Consider the following 16,652-nt stretch of genomic DNA (forward strand, 5'->3'; position numbering starts at 1 on the left):
CTTTATGTGGAATCTGAAGAGGATCGTGTACCGGACTAAGAATTCGGGTGCAGTTCAAGTTACAAATTGAAGCAGAAATGACTTACGTCCTAGATGACACAGTGCCCATTATGCAAAACCTGCAGGAACGACTTAGTTAATGTATGTGACAAAGTGGACGGCATTGGTCTGATGTAATTTTTGAAAACTGATGCCTAATGCAGTTTTCAGTTCTGCGTGACATAGTTTGAACCTAGAATAAAGTTTTGTAACGTACCTTAAATTTTTTAAAATATTTTAAATATTTCGTTTCTTTGCGTCTTAGTGCACGAAATACTGATATTTGATAGTGTCAGCGTGTTTAACAAGAGAGACTATTTACCTGATGCGGCGAGAGTGACAGCGGCGAGTACCGACACCAGAAGCCTCAGTGGCGCCATTCCTGACACCTGCAACAAGAGAGGAAGGCGTAGCTTGAATCACTGATAGATGCCATCAAATGGTTCAAATGGCTTTAAGCACTATGGGACTTAACATCTGAGGTCATCACTCCCCTAGACTTAGAACTACTTAAACCTAACTAACCTAAGGACATCATACACATCCATGCCCGAGGCAGGATTCGAACCTGCGACCGTAGCGGTCCCGCGGTTCCAGACTGTAGCGCCTAGAACCGCTCGGCCACTCCTGCCGGCTAAATGTGAAGGGCGTTGCAACAATGCTGCGTCAGTATCAGCCAGGGTATTGCATTGGAGCAAGTCACCATCCAAATAGCGAGGAGAGATCGGAAATCGCGTCTAGTGCAGCAGTTCAACGAACCCGCCGCATATGGGCGGAAGCTCACGAGCAGGATTTTAAAATACCTCCCTGGACTTTAGTTCCCATTCGTATCCTAGTTGCGTACCAATGAGGCACTTCGATCGTAGTGTCAGCGGCACCCACCTTTTAACTTTTCTTTTTAATGTGTGGTGTAAGTGAATTACTGTGGCTGGACTGTCTGGATGAAGAAGTAAATAGGTATTGTGCTCTTTATTTACTCGTAAGAAGGACTTCGTGTTCAGGGTCCATGAGCCCTTCCATGATGGTGGTTTCTACACGTTTTTGTTGGCTACTAAGGAGTTTCGATGATGGCGTGTTGCACCCAATTTCGGAGCTAAAGTTGTGGGGCAACAGATCCAACGTAGTCCAGATGGCGGTTGGTCGGCCAGAGGTCTTCGTTGGTGTCCAGGAGCGTACACATTGTCTTCCTGATGATGTCCAGGATGGGTTCGATGTCCATTTCTTGATGAAGCTCCCTCGTTCGTGCTCATTGAAGGCCTTTGAGAATGATCCGAAGACAGAGATTTTGCAACACCTGTATCTTTTTAATTTTTGTGTTGCTTGTGGCACCCGAGGAACAGCAGCCATGTAACGTGGAGTGCAGGACCGTTGCTTGGTATCGCTTTTCTGCTAATAGAGATATGAGAGCTGGCGAGGAATGGGTACAAGTAGTAAGACTTCTCCACATCACGTTTCTGTGATGTTCAGCTGTCTCTATAGGCGACATATTGCCGCGATGATTGTCGACTACTCGTTAACAACGCAGTGTCGTCTGCAAATTGCGCGAGAACAAACTGCGGGAGCACCGGCATGTCGTTCACCACCCTTTAAATAATGTGAGAAGCGCTGCTCACAGCAGGTGCCCACGAAGACCTAACGCCATCTGACAGTCGCTTCCATCGCGTTTAGCTGCTGCGTGTTGCAAACGGCTGTTGTCGAGAAACTATCACATAGTCAAAATGATGCGATTGTTAAAAGAAATGGGAAGACTTCCAAAGCTCGGACGCGTCGTATGCAGTGTCACGCGTGCAGCTGAAGGTGCACGGAGGTGAGCCGGATGAGCCTTCCTGCGGCGTCGGCGTCCTTCGGCGGCGGAGGACGCGCTGGGCAGCGCGGCGCGTGGCAGCCGACCCGCGGCCCGCAGTGACCACGGTCAGGCGAGGCGAGGCGATGCGCACCGCGGCGCTGCCGGAATCGATGGCTGGCGGCCGCGGGCCGGCGCCGCGCGGGTCACCTGCCGCCGTATCGATCACGCTCCCAACCCTCTCCCTCCCTGTGCCCACGTCCTTATGACAGCTTCGCACCCTCACCATCTTCCATCCCGAGTTTCTGTGTCAATGTCACCAACAGCTATCCCTGGTCACGGAATCGATCGCTAGGGATGAACCTAGCTCCGATTATCTGGAGAGCCATTTAGGATTCTGATAGGCTGTCACACCAACACCAGTGGAAAAATGATCCTATCGGACCACAAAAAGGGCGAATTTGCTCCTGTTTAAAAGTCACTGACTGAAAAGTGGCGTACCAGCTGCCTCGTTCTACATTACTCAGCACTTTCAAAATTTTCCCAAAAATTTTGGCATGCGAACATATTCGCGCCCTCTGTAACATTCAGCTCCCCTCTAACTCCTACAAGCTCCGCTAATTGTAACGCGCTCACATCCACTAGTCCATCGCTGTACGACTCTCATAACCATCTGTTTCCACTTGCCCATTGTCACTCACTCATTCATCCAACTTACTGTTATTATCTGACTACTATTGTCTCACTGTCACTGCCTCCCCCTTGCTCTCTCTTACTGCAACTACCTCACCCATTACTTTCCCTCCCTGCTGTCTCCTTTTCACTGTCACTATCGCTTCCTCGTTGTCATTGTCACCAACTCTGCTTCTCACTGTACTCACTCTCACTCACTTCCACTTCTTCCTTCTCTTTATTCGTCTGCCGGCCGATGTGGCCGAGCGGTTCTAGGCGCTTCAGTCCAGAACCACACGACTGCTACGGTCGCAGGTTCGAATCCTGCCTCGGGTATGGATGTGTGTGATGTCCTTAGGTTAGTTAGGTTGAAGTAGTTCTAAGTTCTAGGGGATTGATGACCTCAGATGTTAAGTCCCATAGTGCTCAGAGCCTTTATTCGTCTCCCATTAGCACTGTCCTCTTCACTCTTTTCCTAGCACTGTTCTGTCACTGACAGCCATGTTCCATCGCCACTGTGTTCCTCTCGTACTCTCACACTGCCATTGTCTCCTTCGCTTTTTCTATACTACAAAAGTTGTGTTCAGTCTTCCAGTATTTACTACTTTTCCGTCTCTTTCCCACTACCAATGTCTCCTTCTTTCTCAACATAAAAAAGGGCGAATATATTCGCAAGCCAAAATTTTTCAAGGTGTTGAAAGGTAGAATGAGGCAGCTGGTATCCCACTTTTCGGTCAGGGTCTTTTAAAGAGGAGCATATTCGCCCTTTTTGTGCTCCGGTGGAGCATTTTTCCGGTGGAGCATTTTTCCGCTGGTTCTCTCCTTTTCGCTTCTACAGCAGGGCATGTCTTCCATATGAAAAGAACTTCACGGGTCAGTAAAATTTTGCTAGTTTATTTATGTGAAACTGAAATAACGCTAAACAAATTTTACGCACCAAACCGGATTTTACGTGCACAAAAATTTTGCATGTGCTTCAGTACTACAACTTGGGGTTCCCAGAACTCTTCTGATAATAACTGAGACACATTAGAACATATTTCTCCATGCTACATCGCTTTACAAACTACGTTTGTGCCTCACAGTATTTTACGAGTACGAGTAGAGTAACTTCGAACCTCTGTATCTCGTAAACGAATAAAGCCACCAAGATAATTTTTTCAGAATTGTTCGATATCGGTATCTTAGGAATAATATCGCAATAAATTTTAGGCATCTGCTGTGAGTAGCCATCTTGGAATCCGCGGCTCGGCCTTGGTATCCAAAAGCCATGTTTTTGGGATGTTTCTTGGTAACGGATAAAAATTTTTGAAAATGGAAAGATGACGCTTTTAGATGAATGCCTAGAGAGCAAACATTTAAAATTTGAGCAATTGTTGCGGTTAGTTATTTAGACATTAGCTGCTCACTGCGAAAAAATGGTAAAAAACGCTTTTTCCTGGTTGCATAGGAACTGATCGTGAACTAAATAATGCCTTCATACGCCCAGTAAGGCGCACCGTAGAACACATCTAATGGAAAAGAACCAACAGATTTTCTCCTTTTGCGTAGACTGCAGGAAGCTTATACTATTCAAACTTTGGTATAGCGCTGTGGGAACAGTTACATAAGACGATCCTTCCGTTGAGTATGAAAATGGTCCCTAGTCCAAGGGCTACCCAGAAAACTTTATCCTACCATTCTGTCACCAATAGAAGCTGAGGTATGAGCCCCCGAAGAAACCCTTTTTTATACGCAGCGTTTTGGAACATGTTGGTAAGGCATGCTGTCACATACATACCGACTACTATAGTCCGCAACCGTAGCTCAATGGTAAACGTCTTTGGCTGCTATGCAGAGGACCTGTGTTCGATAGCCAGTACCGTGAGGCATTTTTTCTTTGTCGGAGGACGCTGCCAGGGCGCACTCAGCCTCATGAGGCCCCATTTGAGGAGCTAATTGACTGAGAAATACAGCCTCCAAGGTTTAAGCAGCCGACAACCACCGGGAGAGCGTTGTGCTGTGCCAATACCCCTTCATACTGCGTCAAAATGACTCCACTGGCAGAGGATGATACGGCGGTTGGTCGGGCTGACTCTCTCAATTGGCCCATATGGGCAGGACGCGGAACTTTGCGTTTTACAGACACTACTGCAAAGAAACGAGAAATTTCATGTAGCATGAATAGTTCACTCTGCAGAGTGGTGTGCGCTGTTTCGATTCTTCGTAACAGGTTAAAACAGTGTGCCCCACCGGGTCTCGAAACCAGAGCGTGCCGCGCGGGGTAGCCCCGCGGTCCAAGACGCGTTGTCACGGTCCGTGCGGCTATCCCCGTCTGATGTTCGAGTCCTCCTTCGGGCAAGGGTGTGTGTGTTGTCCTTAGCTTAAGTTAGTTTAAGTTAGATTAAGTAGCGTGTAGTCTTAGGGACCGATGATCTTTGCAGTTTGGTCACATAAGAGCTTACCACAATTACCAATTAAACTAGAGCGTTATAATTTCGTGGGCGATGCTCTTATCGACTGAAGTATAAGTATCCAAGCACGACTCATGATCCGCCTTATAACTTTCGTTTAGCCAGTTCCTCTCACCTACTTTCCACACGCTAGTGGAGTACCACTCTTGGAAGAAAGATTTTTTCGAAGAAATCGCTGAGCCACTATCTAGTGGCTGTTTACAGAATGAATTTTTCACTCTGCAGTGAAGTATTCGCTCTTTTTTTATTTAAGTTTTCGTGACATACTACAATTGTGCACCTTCCCGGAATGGGAATCCAAAAGTTTAGCGGACTCTTACCAGTAAGAGTTCCAGTCCGATACAGTTTCGTATTACATGGAAATTACTGCTGAACTTTTAAAGAACTAATTGTGTTCAGAAGTTTCTAAAATGTTTTCTAGCCACCAGCACAATTTATGTGGATCTGTAAATTACTTTACTAACTAATAATCATGTTAAGAGGTATCTAAAAAACTGCTGTATACAAATAATAAGGTAAAATAAAATGGTGAGTGATAGCTTCCATCCCTACGAAGTGCAAGCGTCCAGTTCCACGTTGATTGCTTAATTTTGTATTCATTCGCTTCATTGTTTTACGTTTATGGCAATTAATTTCCCACCTACAAAAAAAGTTGAAGAGATAAATTAGACAGAAATAAACAAATAAACGTCAGTAGAGATAAGTTTCCACCTTTTTTCATAAATTGGGAGAGTACATCTATAGGAACCACTGCTGAACTGGGTTCGCGAATGCTACATGCCGTCCATGCTAAATATGTGGCACCGCGAAGACAGGAAGTAATATTAGATTTCATACTCCTCTTGGTGACGAGTACATTAAGACGGAGAACAAGCTCGGACTGGACAGAAGTGGGAAAGAAAATCCTTCTTTCCTTTCGAAAGGAATCATTACCTGAAACTTCCTGGCAGATTAAAACTGTTTGCCGGACCGCGACTCGAACTCGGGACATTTGCCTTTCGCGGGCAAGTGCTCTACCATCTGAGCTATCCACGCACGACTCGCGACCCGTCCTCACTGTTTCAATTCTACCAGTACCTCGTCTCTGCCAGTAAGCAAGCGCACACTCTGCTGCAGAGTGAAAATCTCATTCTGGAAACATCCCCCAGGCTGTGGCTAAGCCATGTCTTCGCAATATTCTTTCTTCCAGGAGTGGTACTCCACATTCCTGTGACGGCGGGATACTGATTGCTGGCGCTGACAATCAGATCTGGGAAAGTGCTGTACAAGTAGCACTAGCCAGTAGCGGAATTTAAATGATGGACCGATTTCCATAGCCTATGCATTTATTACTACTAGGACTGTTGATATTTTTAAAAATATCTGGAATCCGATATATCGATATTTAAAAAATGGATGTCTTGTCAGCCTTCGATTAATCGAAAAAGTTATCGATATATAGATGGAAGAAATATCGACGTACCGGCCAAAAACATATTGGCTGCGCATTATAAGTATGCTGCTAGTTTTCGAGCTGTATATTTAAGTATTGATTTATCACTATATATTCTGTACATAACAAGCTAGTAACGTGCTTATTCTCTTTAGAACAAAAACTGAAAGGAAAATGATGCATCTTCACGCTTGGGTATAACAACTTTGCTAACAATGGTAACTGCAGCTAAGTGAAACAATAAAAAGGTGTCCGATGGGTCCGTCATTATGTTTCGTCACATATCGGATTTTTCTGGAACGCTTCATGTCGACTTCCCTGTTTTTTCCTGCAAACGCCAGTGGCCTAGCAGTTGCACTGCCAAATTGCGTCGTGAAGTTAAACGTTGCAGTTTCTGTTGGTAGCACCGATCGCCGATTACGTCAGGATTTCCCCTCACACGTATCCGCCCACCGCAAAGACCAATCTTGTCATTTAGATTTTTGTTCGTCAGTTTCAGCAACTGATTTTAAAGAACGTCCATGTGGAGAAATAGCTCACTAGTTGCGTTAAAAATTGTTTTTAACGCTACTGATGTGCTGTTTCTTCACATCAAATGTCTTGCTCTTCCTTTCACACCGCCACCCACCTTCCCTCCCTCCCCCCTCCCCCTCCCTCCCCCGTGCAATCGGACTATTTCTTTGTGCCCCCTATACTTTCATAACACAGTCAAAGAAAAATACTGGACGTGATGAAAGCTCAAAAAGTAGTAAGACTCCTTCACACAGTGAAAGTAAAATTACGTTCTACTACAGTTTCAAAAGAAGAACTTCAAATATTTATCGAAAATTGCGAAAAAAAAATAAAATAAAAATATCAGCACTCGATATTGCCATTTCTATATTGAGATATCGCCGAAAAGAATATCGCCGATATTCTTAGATATTTTTTGGAAAAAATATCGTTATTTTATCAACTGCCCTTAGTACTACAGAGCACTGCAAAGATGATCGGGAATTAAAATGTAGTACCCTGGGTCCAGCCTGTCGATAACGAACTATACCATACCACTTCCCTTCGGTTTGCTACGTAAATTAAGATGACGACAGTTTCCCTCGGTGCAGGGAGTCAGGCGCGAGGTGATAACAACAATAGCAGTACAAAGGGAAACTAGTACCCTGCGCTGTAGCTATCGGATCAACAGAGTTTAATTCTTAACTTAGGAACTCTACAGAAGGGAAACCAAGTTGTAAGCAGTTTAGAACGATAATGAGGATTGGTTAATATGTCTGTCTGCGCACTTCCATCGAAGAAGACACAAGCTGTAGCTAGGAAGAAGAAAAAAGTCGTTTTATTTTATAGTAAGTTTCGGTTTATTTTTCAAGTACTGTATGATCTTTATTTTTGTCTTATTCATTGTTTTCCGGTGTTACGTTGGATATGAAAATATGTAGTATCTATCAGCTCTTTTTCTTTAAGTGACTTATCGTGTTGTGTGATTAATTTAGCCGGCCGCGGTGGCAAGCGGTTCTAGGCGCTGTAGTCCGGAACCGCGGGACTGCTACGGTCGCAGGTTCGAATCCTGCCTTGGGCATGGATGTGTGTGATGTCCTTAGGTTAGTTAGGTTTAAGTAGTTCTAGGGGACTGATGACCTAAGATGTTAAGTCCCATAGTGCTCAGAGCCATTTGAACCATTTTTTTTGTGATTAATTGTTAGAAGCAAACCAAGGAGGGCCTATGGTATTGAATCTTCGTTCTAAGGAGATTTGTGCGGAAATAATTACGTGCTTGCAATGCTGAAGCGCCATATTTGGTGGTTTTCGCATTTGTATTTGAGAACTACGAAAGTATGTAGTTTAATTTAGGATCCGTGTTAAAGATATCTCAAGAACGCGTCATTTTTGCACGATTTGTTTTCCATTAGATTCCGAAAATGTGACTTCGGCGAATAAAACTGTTACCAGAATGGTGTTCCTTGGAAGAAGCTACTTTCGTTTGTTGTCACATCTAGGGCTTAAGTTGATTACACGGGAAAGGAATTGCCATTTTATGGTTATAGGCGAACTCAATGTTGAAGAATAAATCTACATCACAATCATTTTGTAAACTGCTGCCCTCAAATTTACATTTTTTCACATGAAGAAGGTGCCAAATTATGTGTCATTTCGTAAAAACCATAGAATTCGAGTTATGTCGTTAAAAATTGCCGATTTCACGTTATATTTTGCGTTATCGCGAAATTTTCCTGTCCCTAGCTATGTTGACACCGTGCGGAGAATACCCACTGCGTTGGCAGTAACGAACGCATTTACTGACGCTGCGGAAAGGCTTGTGGTCATGCCATGGAACTGTTTCGTAGAAGACTCACCGTATAATACGCGTCGGCAAAAAAAAAATGAAGGTTCTTCAGGAGAAAACGATTCCATCCGATGACCAGCAGAGATGGCACGAATACAGCTTACGATTTACGGAACTTCAGTAACAATAGCATGTTCCCCTAGCGAGAGAACCAAATGTCTGATAACCATCACCATGGGTCTACTGCGGAACGGTGCAATGGACAGTCCGCAGCATTCATGCCAGGTGCCGACCGTGGAAAATCTCCGACGAGCTGCTGTCGGCAGCAGCCGGTATCGAGATGCCTCTCTGTCCGCGGAGAATGCCGATGGCCTTTTATTATCGGCGCCACGGCGGCTGACCGCTCTGCGTGGGTGGTGCGCCTCATAATTCGCTATTGTTTCGCCGAGACCCCATTACCTCTCCTAATGACCTCGCGCCCTCATAATTTGTCCGCCCACGTCATTCTCGGTTACAGCTTTCGTGGACACGTCGCGCGTCTGAAGGATCGCGTTTTTCAACGTACTGCGCCTCAGCACAAAGGGAGCGTTTGATCTGAATATTCTATCCTGGAAAGAGACGTAAAGGACTTGAAATTCCATTTTAGTAAAGCGTTATAATCAGCAATAACATCGCGTGTGTGCTACTTAGCGCTTGTAAATGAGTCGCTCGCGTGTTTGCTGACTTTTCTGTCTTTTATTTTAGTTGCGTATACAGATGCTCGCGTTGAGCAGAAATATTGTTTCCCCATGTCACAGTCACGTAATGTATCCTTAAAAGGGGCTCTCTGATGAAAAATAGCCTATTCATTTCAAATACGCCTTGCCAGAGAAACGTTTCAAAGACCGAACGTATTTCTATTACGAGTTATAAGGAATAATGGGAGAAGTTATTGAGATTTATCTTTCAGACATGATACATAGTTCCTAATTTAACGTATGCGTAAGAAATATTGACTATTTCCGTCTTCTGGTGTGGCGCGCAGATTAACAAACATATTCTGTAACATCTTCAGCATTGCTCTTCAAACAGCGATCCCCTTCCCTATCGCCTTTAACCTCCTCCTCTTGTGGCTCCCCTCTCATTACTTTTGCTAGCTGCTTTCAAGTGTTCTTCGCTGTTATATTGTGAGGGAGAAATATTAGTGCGACCTGTATATATCAAAGTTTTAATATTCGTCTGGTACAGTGGACATCTTTGACCTAGAAATAAATTAAAATGGTTCCTGGCCCTCAGTTACGACCAAAGTCATCGGGAGGTTTGTCTTGGTCACCTAGCGAATGCCGGGATTGTACATCCCATCCTAAACATTGCCGATTGCGATCCCCTCAGCCCTGCTCTCAACTTGCTTGGATATTTGGCTCAAAGGACCAAGTCCTACAACAGTTCGTTCTGCTCTTAACGAACTGGGAATGAAAGATGAGAAAAAGAAACCTTTCGCAAAAGGAGCGACGTAGGTGTACTGCACTTGTCGAGCGGATCATAGAGTATACTCTATATACACAGATAATTACATTTCCGCATACACCAAGATATAAATTTGTGTGTGCGATGTACTATCGCATAATTAATAGTTCCCATCACCCGCTTCTGACCAAGATTTTAGGGAAGTTTCCTTTTGTTGAAGGCAAATACTAGAACTGGAAATCCCCTCCACAATATTCTCAATTTCGATTCCCTGTGCCCCACTACCGCCTCGCTGAAAACTCCCTGACTATATGGTGGGCGACTATCCGAGCAGCCTGTTCTACTGAGAGAATAAAAATTATATTAAAAACACTGCCGTTGTTACCGTCATGGGCGGAATATTGAAGTTATATGTACCTCTGTCCACCGTTCAACGTTTTGTATCTTCTCATAATTGTATAAATCCAACTGTTGGCATAAAGTTCACACTACAAGACTCAAATACTGTCGTATAATTGCTAAATGACTTTAGTTGCCTTACTATTCCACCACACATTTAGAATGATGAATTTATGCACACATCTGTTCAAATGAATACGTCTCATGAAGGGCCACCAGTATGAGCTACTGTGCTCCACATCTTAGTGGCATGTATTTCTTTTTATTTACTTTTTTTTTCTTCTTGGATGCGCCAACTTAGGACCACGATACAATCTGAATTCCTTATTCGCTGTTTTTTTCTTTTCTTGTCTCTCATCTGTTCGCTATGTTTTTTCTTCTTGTCTCTGACCACATCAGACCTATTTTCTTTACTCTTCTACCTTGGAATCCTTCCACACTCAATACGTTTTTCCTAATCAGCTCCTGCAGAAAGTGTCATCATTTCTGTCTCTATGCTGTTCATTTTTGGAACACAGCCTACGAGCAGCCTAGAGACAGAAGTGATGACACTTTCTGCAGGACCTGACCATCATTTTGCAGGACAGTGCTCAAGCATGTACAGTGCAAGCTGTTACTGATTTGTTAGACGGATGGGGCTGCTAAGTGCTATACCACCTACTGCACTCCCCCTTACATAAGCCCTCGTGAGTTCAACTCGATTTCTAAACTGAAGGAAACACTTCATGGCATTTGCTTCATAACTGCTACAAATTCGTCGGGCAATAGACGGCGCCGCTCGAATTGTCAACACAACTGGCACTGCTAAGAGTATCCTACGACTTCCACATCGCTGGCAAGGGGTTACACACAACGCTGGTGACTACTTTGAAGGTCAGTAAAACTTTGAAAGACGTATCTATTTTGTCGAGCTGTAAATAAATAGTTGCCACTATTAAAGTGACGACCTTCGTATACCGTTCAACAATTTAAAAAATTGATGATAATCACTGTTTTTCTATAAATCGTTCTGAGAGCTTTCAGGAAACAGACGGAAACGCTATAGGTTTCATTCAGGAAAGATGAATGTTTAAACATGATATCCTAGGGATGAAAACAATATCTTAGTGAAATAATTACCTCCGCAGCGACGCGCACAGTATAACATTAGTCTTGTTTTCCAGGAAGTGTAAGGACGCACAGAGGTAGCCCCGTGCCCATATCTCACGTGGCAGTGCGGTACGCAGAAGTATCTAGTCTCAGTACACACGGTCGCTCAGTTGGCTGGCACGTTGCCCACTACATGGCGCCGCAGAACTTGAACCCGCCTCTCGCGCGCTTCCCACTGTGCCTTTAACACTCCGCGAGCCAGGACGGAGAAAAAAAGGTTTTGCGGACGAACACTGCGGACGTTCCCGCGACCCTTTTCTAGTCTCAGCGAGTGAAGGCAAAAAGTACACAGAATTAAGATGCGAAATTTGCATATTATAATTTATACTTTCACTGTTGTTAAAATGACAAATAATTATCTAAGTACCATATAGCTACTCATTAAAATCACAGTTCCGGCGTCCGAATTCCAGAGGCAGTAGATACATTAATTGTTGTCTCACAAAAATTGAACAAAGTTATTTATCAAAATAAAGGGTGGGGACTCCTGCCAAACCACTAGATCCTCTTCACTAAATAGTAATAGTATTGATAATAATAATGTAAGAAAGGCAATAAACAAGACGTTGAAAACTACAGAAGAATTCATTTACTACCAGTTACATATTAAATATTTTCGAAAATCTTAGTAACAGAGACGAAACAGCATTTAACGTTATTTAGGTGAATATTAAGAGGGTTTTAGGAAAGGCAGGTCATGTTTTGAACAAATGTTTGATCAGAAGTGAACCATTCGACACAGATTACTGAATTCAATAGAAACTGTAATAATATTTGTTGATCTCAAAAGGGCCTTTGATTCCGTTGAAAGACAGACTGTAGATAAAATCATCCGAGAATTTGGTGTAAAGTTTACATTAGCAAATCTAATTCGTGAAAGAGTTACAGACACAGTATCTGAAGTGAAATTTCTGGGAGAAATATCTTTGTCATTCGAAATAAACATAGATGTACGGCAAGATGATGATCTGCCCAATTCTTTTTAATTATGCTCTATAAAAACAGTAAGAATTTGGAATGAAAAACTGAATGAATATAAGATTTTACCTATAAGGATGGGAAGAGGAAACAAAAATATTGAAATAAACTGCCCTGCATTTGCAGATGACTTTGCTATACTTTCTGCAGTAACACAAGTTAACCTTTTAAAGCATACAGCCAATAGGACCGGTTAAAGAATTTCTGCAGAGAAAACAAAATTTTTTACAATTATTAAAAATGCACCGTAATTTCTGAAAACAGATATTGGACAAATTGAAAAGATTAAAACATTCAAATATCTTAGGAGGTAGTCCAAGAAAATGTTTTGGTAAAAGCTGTTATAGAGGAAAGGATACAGAAAATGGGAAGGCCATAAGATAAAAGCAAAGACTTTTAGAACTAAAAATACCAGTCTAGAAGTGCAAAAATAAGGCATTACAATACAGCAGTGAAACTAGAATGTCTGTATGCAAGCGGATGTCTAGGATACTGGAAAGGTGAATCATTAGGAAAATGTTAACCCCATGAAAAAGTATGGAAGGTTGAAATTACATGGTAACGATGAAATTTATCGAAATATAGAAAACATGTCAGCAGTAATGAGAAAAAGAAGACGTATTTTATGGACATATATATAGAATGTAAGACAGTCAAATATTTATGGAATAAGAGGTCAAAAATAAGTTGAGTCCATGAAATAAAAAAAGAATTTAGAAAAAATATAATACGAAAGATGAAGAACAAATCCTCGTGTACACACAACTTGATCTCAGACAGATGCCAGTATCGTACTACTACTCCTTAAAATTACGATGGATCGCCTATAACAACGGCAGTAACTTAGGATTGTACACTTAGCATTGATAATAAGAAAATGTAATTTTACTGACACGACATAACCTGTTATTTGTTTCCATCTCACTCTATTCACACGAGATCACGTGATTTATTTCTACTTCCAGATCCTTTGTTCTCTCTCTCTCTCTCTCTAAACGTGTTTTCATTTTTTTTCCCTTGAATTCAGAACATTTTTGGTATTTCTCAGTGTATGGTCACTTAATTCATTATGCATAATGATATTTTAACAAAACTGGTAGTACAGGTGAATAACTTCCTGTTTAAACGAATTTTGCAGACATCTGCTCCCATTAATACATTTCTACCCTTATTGAAAACTAGTTTTAAATTAATAATTTTCAGAATGAATTTTTCGTTCTACAAGTTAGATGATGCTGCAGCGAAATTTCCGGATAGATCAAAACTGCATGACAGACCAGGACTCCAACCTATACCTTACACGGGCAATGTTATTTGTAACTATTCGGGCGGGAAACGCGACCAGAGTTCACAGCTTCAATTTTGCCAGTACGCATGTACTATTTTAGCAACTCTACAGGATCTCCCCGTATACCTTGCTGGACTACCATTCCGAAGAGAAAGGATATGTCGGAGACGACACTTTGTGGTTGTGTTTGAAATGAAATTTCCTCTTTGTGGCAACATAGTATGCGTTATTATAAAAATTTGTTATACATTCACATTAAAAAATTGATTTACAGTAGAAAAAACGATGTTTGTCTTGACTGATTAATGAGTTGTGGGACTTCAAAATGATTTAAGTAGTTGGTGTAAAAGGGCGCTTTAGTCACATAAGTAGCAAAGTACAATAGCAATTCCGTAAATAAACTGAAATTAGATTATACTAGTTAAAAGTTGTGACACTGAATTTTAATGTGAAAAGTCTTTAAGCTTTTTAAATAAGACAAACGTTATTAACATTCTAAATTTTTATTCTCCATGTCTACATATTTATTTCTCGGCATAGTCACTCCGGTGACGAACATTTCTCCCAGCGAGAGACCAATCTGTTAATATCGTCACTGTACAATGTTGGACTTTGTTGACGGGGCCACAACATCACCCCTGCTTGTATCGTTTCTTCAGTATCAAAGTGAAGTTCTCGAAGGTGTTCATTAAGTTGTGGAAACAGACGAAAATCGGGTGGAACGAAGTCGAGACTGTACGGAGGATGATCGATGATAGTGAATCAAAGGCGTCGGATTGTTGCAAACGTCGCAGCGCTCATGTGTGGTCTGGTACTGTCATGCTGAACGGGAGAGTGCTTCATGTGCGGACAAACTCTTCGAATCCGTGCTTTCAATCTTTTGAGTGTCTCGCAGTACCTTGCAGACTTTACGGTGGTGCCTCTAGGTAATAATTCCAAATTCACCACACCACCTTGAACAACCCAGAACACTGTAGACATGACTTCGCTTGATGATGGCATGGTCTTGAACGTTTTTGGCGTTGGTGGTTCTTTGAAGCGGAACTCCATTGCTGCTCTCTTTTTTCGGGGTCAAAATGGTGAACCTTGCTTTTAGTAACTTGTTTACGGCACGCTGTTTCTCAGCACTGCATAGTTACCTTACACACCACCGTGTTACACGCTGCAGTTCGGAGCCTCTAGCGGCAGAGGATTGCAAGTTGCGGCGGCGAAACGGGGATTTCTTTTTCTTTATTGTTATTTATCCCCCTTGCTCCATAAGGAGGAGGGTGGGCTGCTAGCGGTACAATTCTCCGCGCTTCAGCCAACTGATTAAAAAATTTACGGTTAGAAATGCAAAATTAAATTTCGGGCTGTTTTCTTTTTTAAATTAAAAATCAAAGACGGATAGTTAAACAACGGAAATATATGTATTTTAAAACACATCGCAGGAAGGTGAAATTCTTCTGATAAAAAACGCCGAAGCACTTCTCTTTCACTTAAAATCTGAAGGACCTGCACGAGGTTGAGAAGTTTTCTGGAGGGTTGAGAGGTGTGGTAGAGAGACAGAGGTCTGTTAGATAGGAAAACTATGGAGATGAGAGGTAGAAGTTGAGGTGGATGGTGGGAAAAACAGTCAGTGGGAAAGACAGACGGTGAGGAGTAGCGTGTCGTGTGGATAGGGTAATGGTGGTAAGAGGAAATCGATAAGGATGGATGGAGAGGGAAAGGAGATAAGTGCCCTGATGTAGAATGCCATAGGTGGGGAAGAGTTAAGGTTGGTACGAGGAATAAATATCGAGGCGGATCTCGTTGTTTGAGAGGGTGTTTGTTGAAGTGGGATAGGATATGGATTGTCTGTAGGTGTAGGGACGGAGGGATGTGTTTGTGAAGGCGCAGCAGCATACCAGGGTTGGTGATCTGAGGGTAGACAATGGGGTAGTTGGAATCTAGTTTGCGACGGACAGTATAGTAGATGCGGAGGTGTTGTGTGTGGTTGAGGAGGGGTGGAAATTTGATGAGATGATAGAGGATCCAGGTGGGGGAAGGCAAACGGTGTGGAAAGCGAGACGGAATGCATGGCGTTCGAGGAGTTGGAGAGACTTACAGAACTTCGGTGGGGCGGAGATCCTTGGCGTATTTGCACAGCAGTGGACTGGTCGGATCACGGTTGTGCAGGTGTGGAGAATAGAGTAGTTTTAGTCTATTGTGGACTTGTTGTTGGATGGTTAGTAAGCTAGGTTTCCACGTTAGTTGCTGGTTGATGGTTAGTCCAAGATATTTTAATGTGTTGATTAGCTGGATGGGACGGTTATAAATGGTAACGTAGAAGTCATGGACGCGGAACGTGTGTGTGACTCGTCCTATAATTATTGCATGGGTTTCGGAGGGGTTGATCTTGAGGAACCATTGGTTACACCGTGGGGTACACTGATTAAGGCGAAATGGGGAAGTTGAAGAAGCAATATGCGTGATATGTAATACCTCAACCGATATTGAGAACAGAATAAAAAATTCAGAGGCGTGCTTTTGAGGATGCCGTCGTATGTGATAAATTAGGACTGTGAGTCCACACCTACAGTGAGTTCAGATACGAGTCGGTCCATGAGTCACGTTCAGGTAGATCACCGAGAGAGGTGACCCCGTGCTGTGACACCGAACTCTTATTCGGCAGGATTGCAGTTCAATTCCTCGACCGGCCATCCAGGTTTCGGTTTTCCGCGATTTTCCTGAATAACTTAAAGCGAATGGTGGGA

At 42.8% G+C, this 16,652-nt stretch overlaps 1 protein-coding gene across 1 annotated transcript in view; it reads right to left on the minus strand.

Moving 5' to 3' along the window:
- LOC124789840 (serine-rich adhesin for platelets) overlaps nucleotides 1-16,652 on the minus strand; it is a 159,023-nt gene that overhangs the window by 30,437 nt on the left and 111,934 nt on the right. Inside the window, exon 3 of the mRNA XM_047257342.1 lies at nucleotides 362-428. Coding sequence (XP_047113298.1) covers nucleotides 362-419 — 58 coding nt within the window. The 5' untranslated portion in view covers nucleotides 420-428. The remainder of the gene's footprint in view (nucleotides 1-361; nucleotides 429-16,652) is intronic.

This window comes from Schistocerca piceifrons, chromosome 1 (assembly GCF_021461385.2).
Source record: "Schistocerca piceifrons isolate TAMUIC-IGC-003096 chromosome 1, iqSchPice1.1, whole genome shotgun sequence".
In the NCBI taxonomy this organism is placed as follows: Eukaryota; Metazoa; Arthropoda; class Insecta; order Orthoptera; family Acrididae; genus Schistocerca; species Schistocerca piceifrons.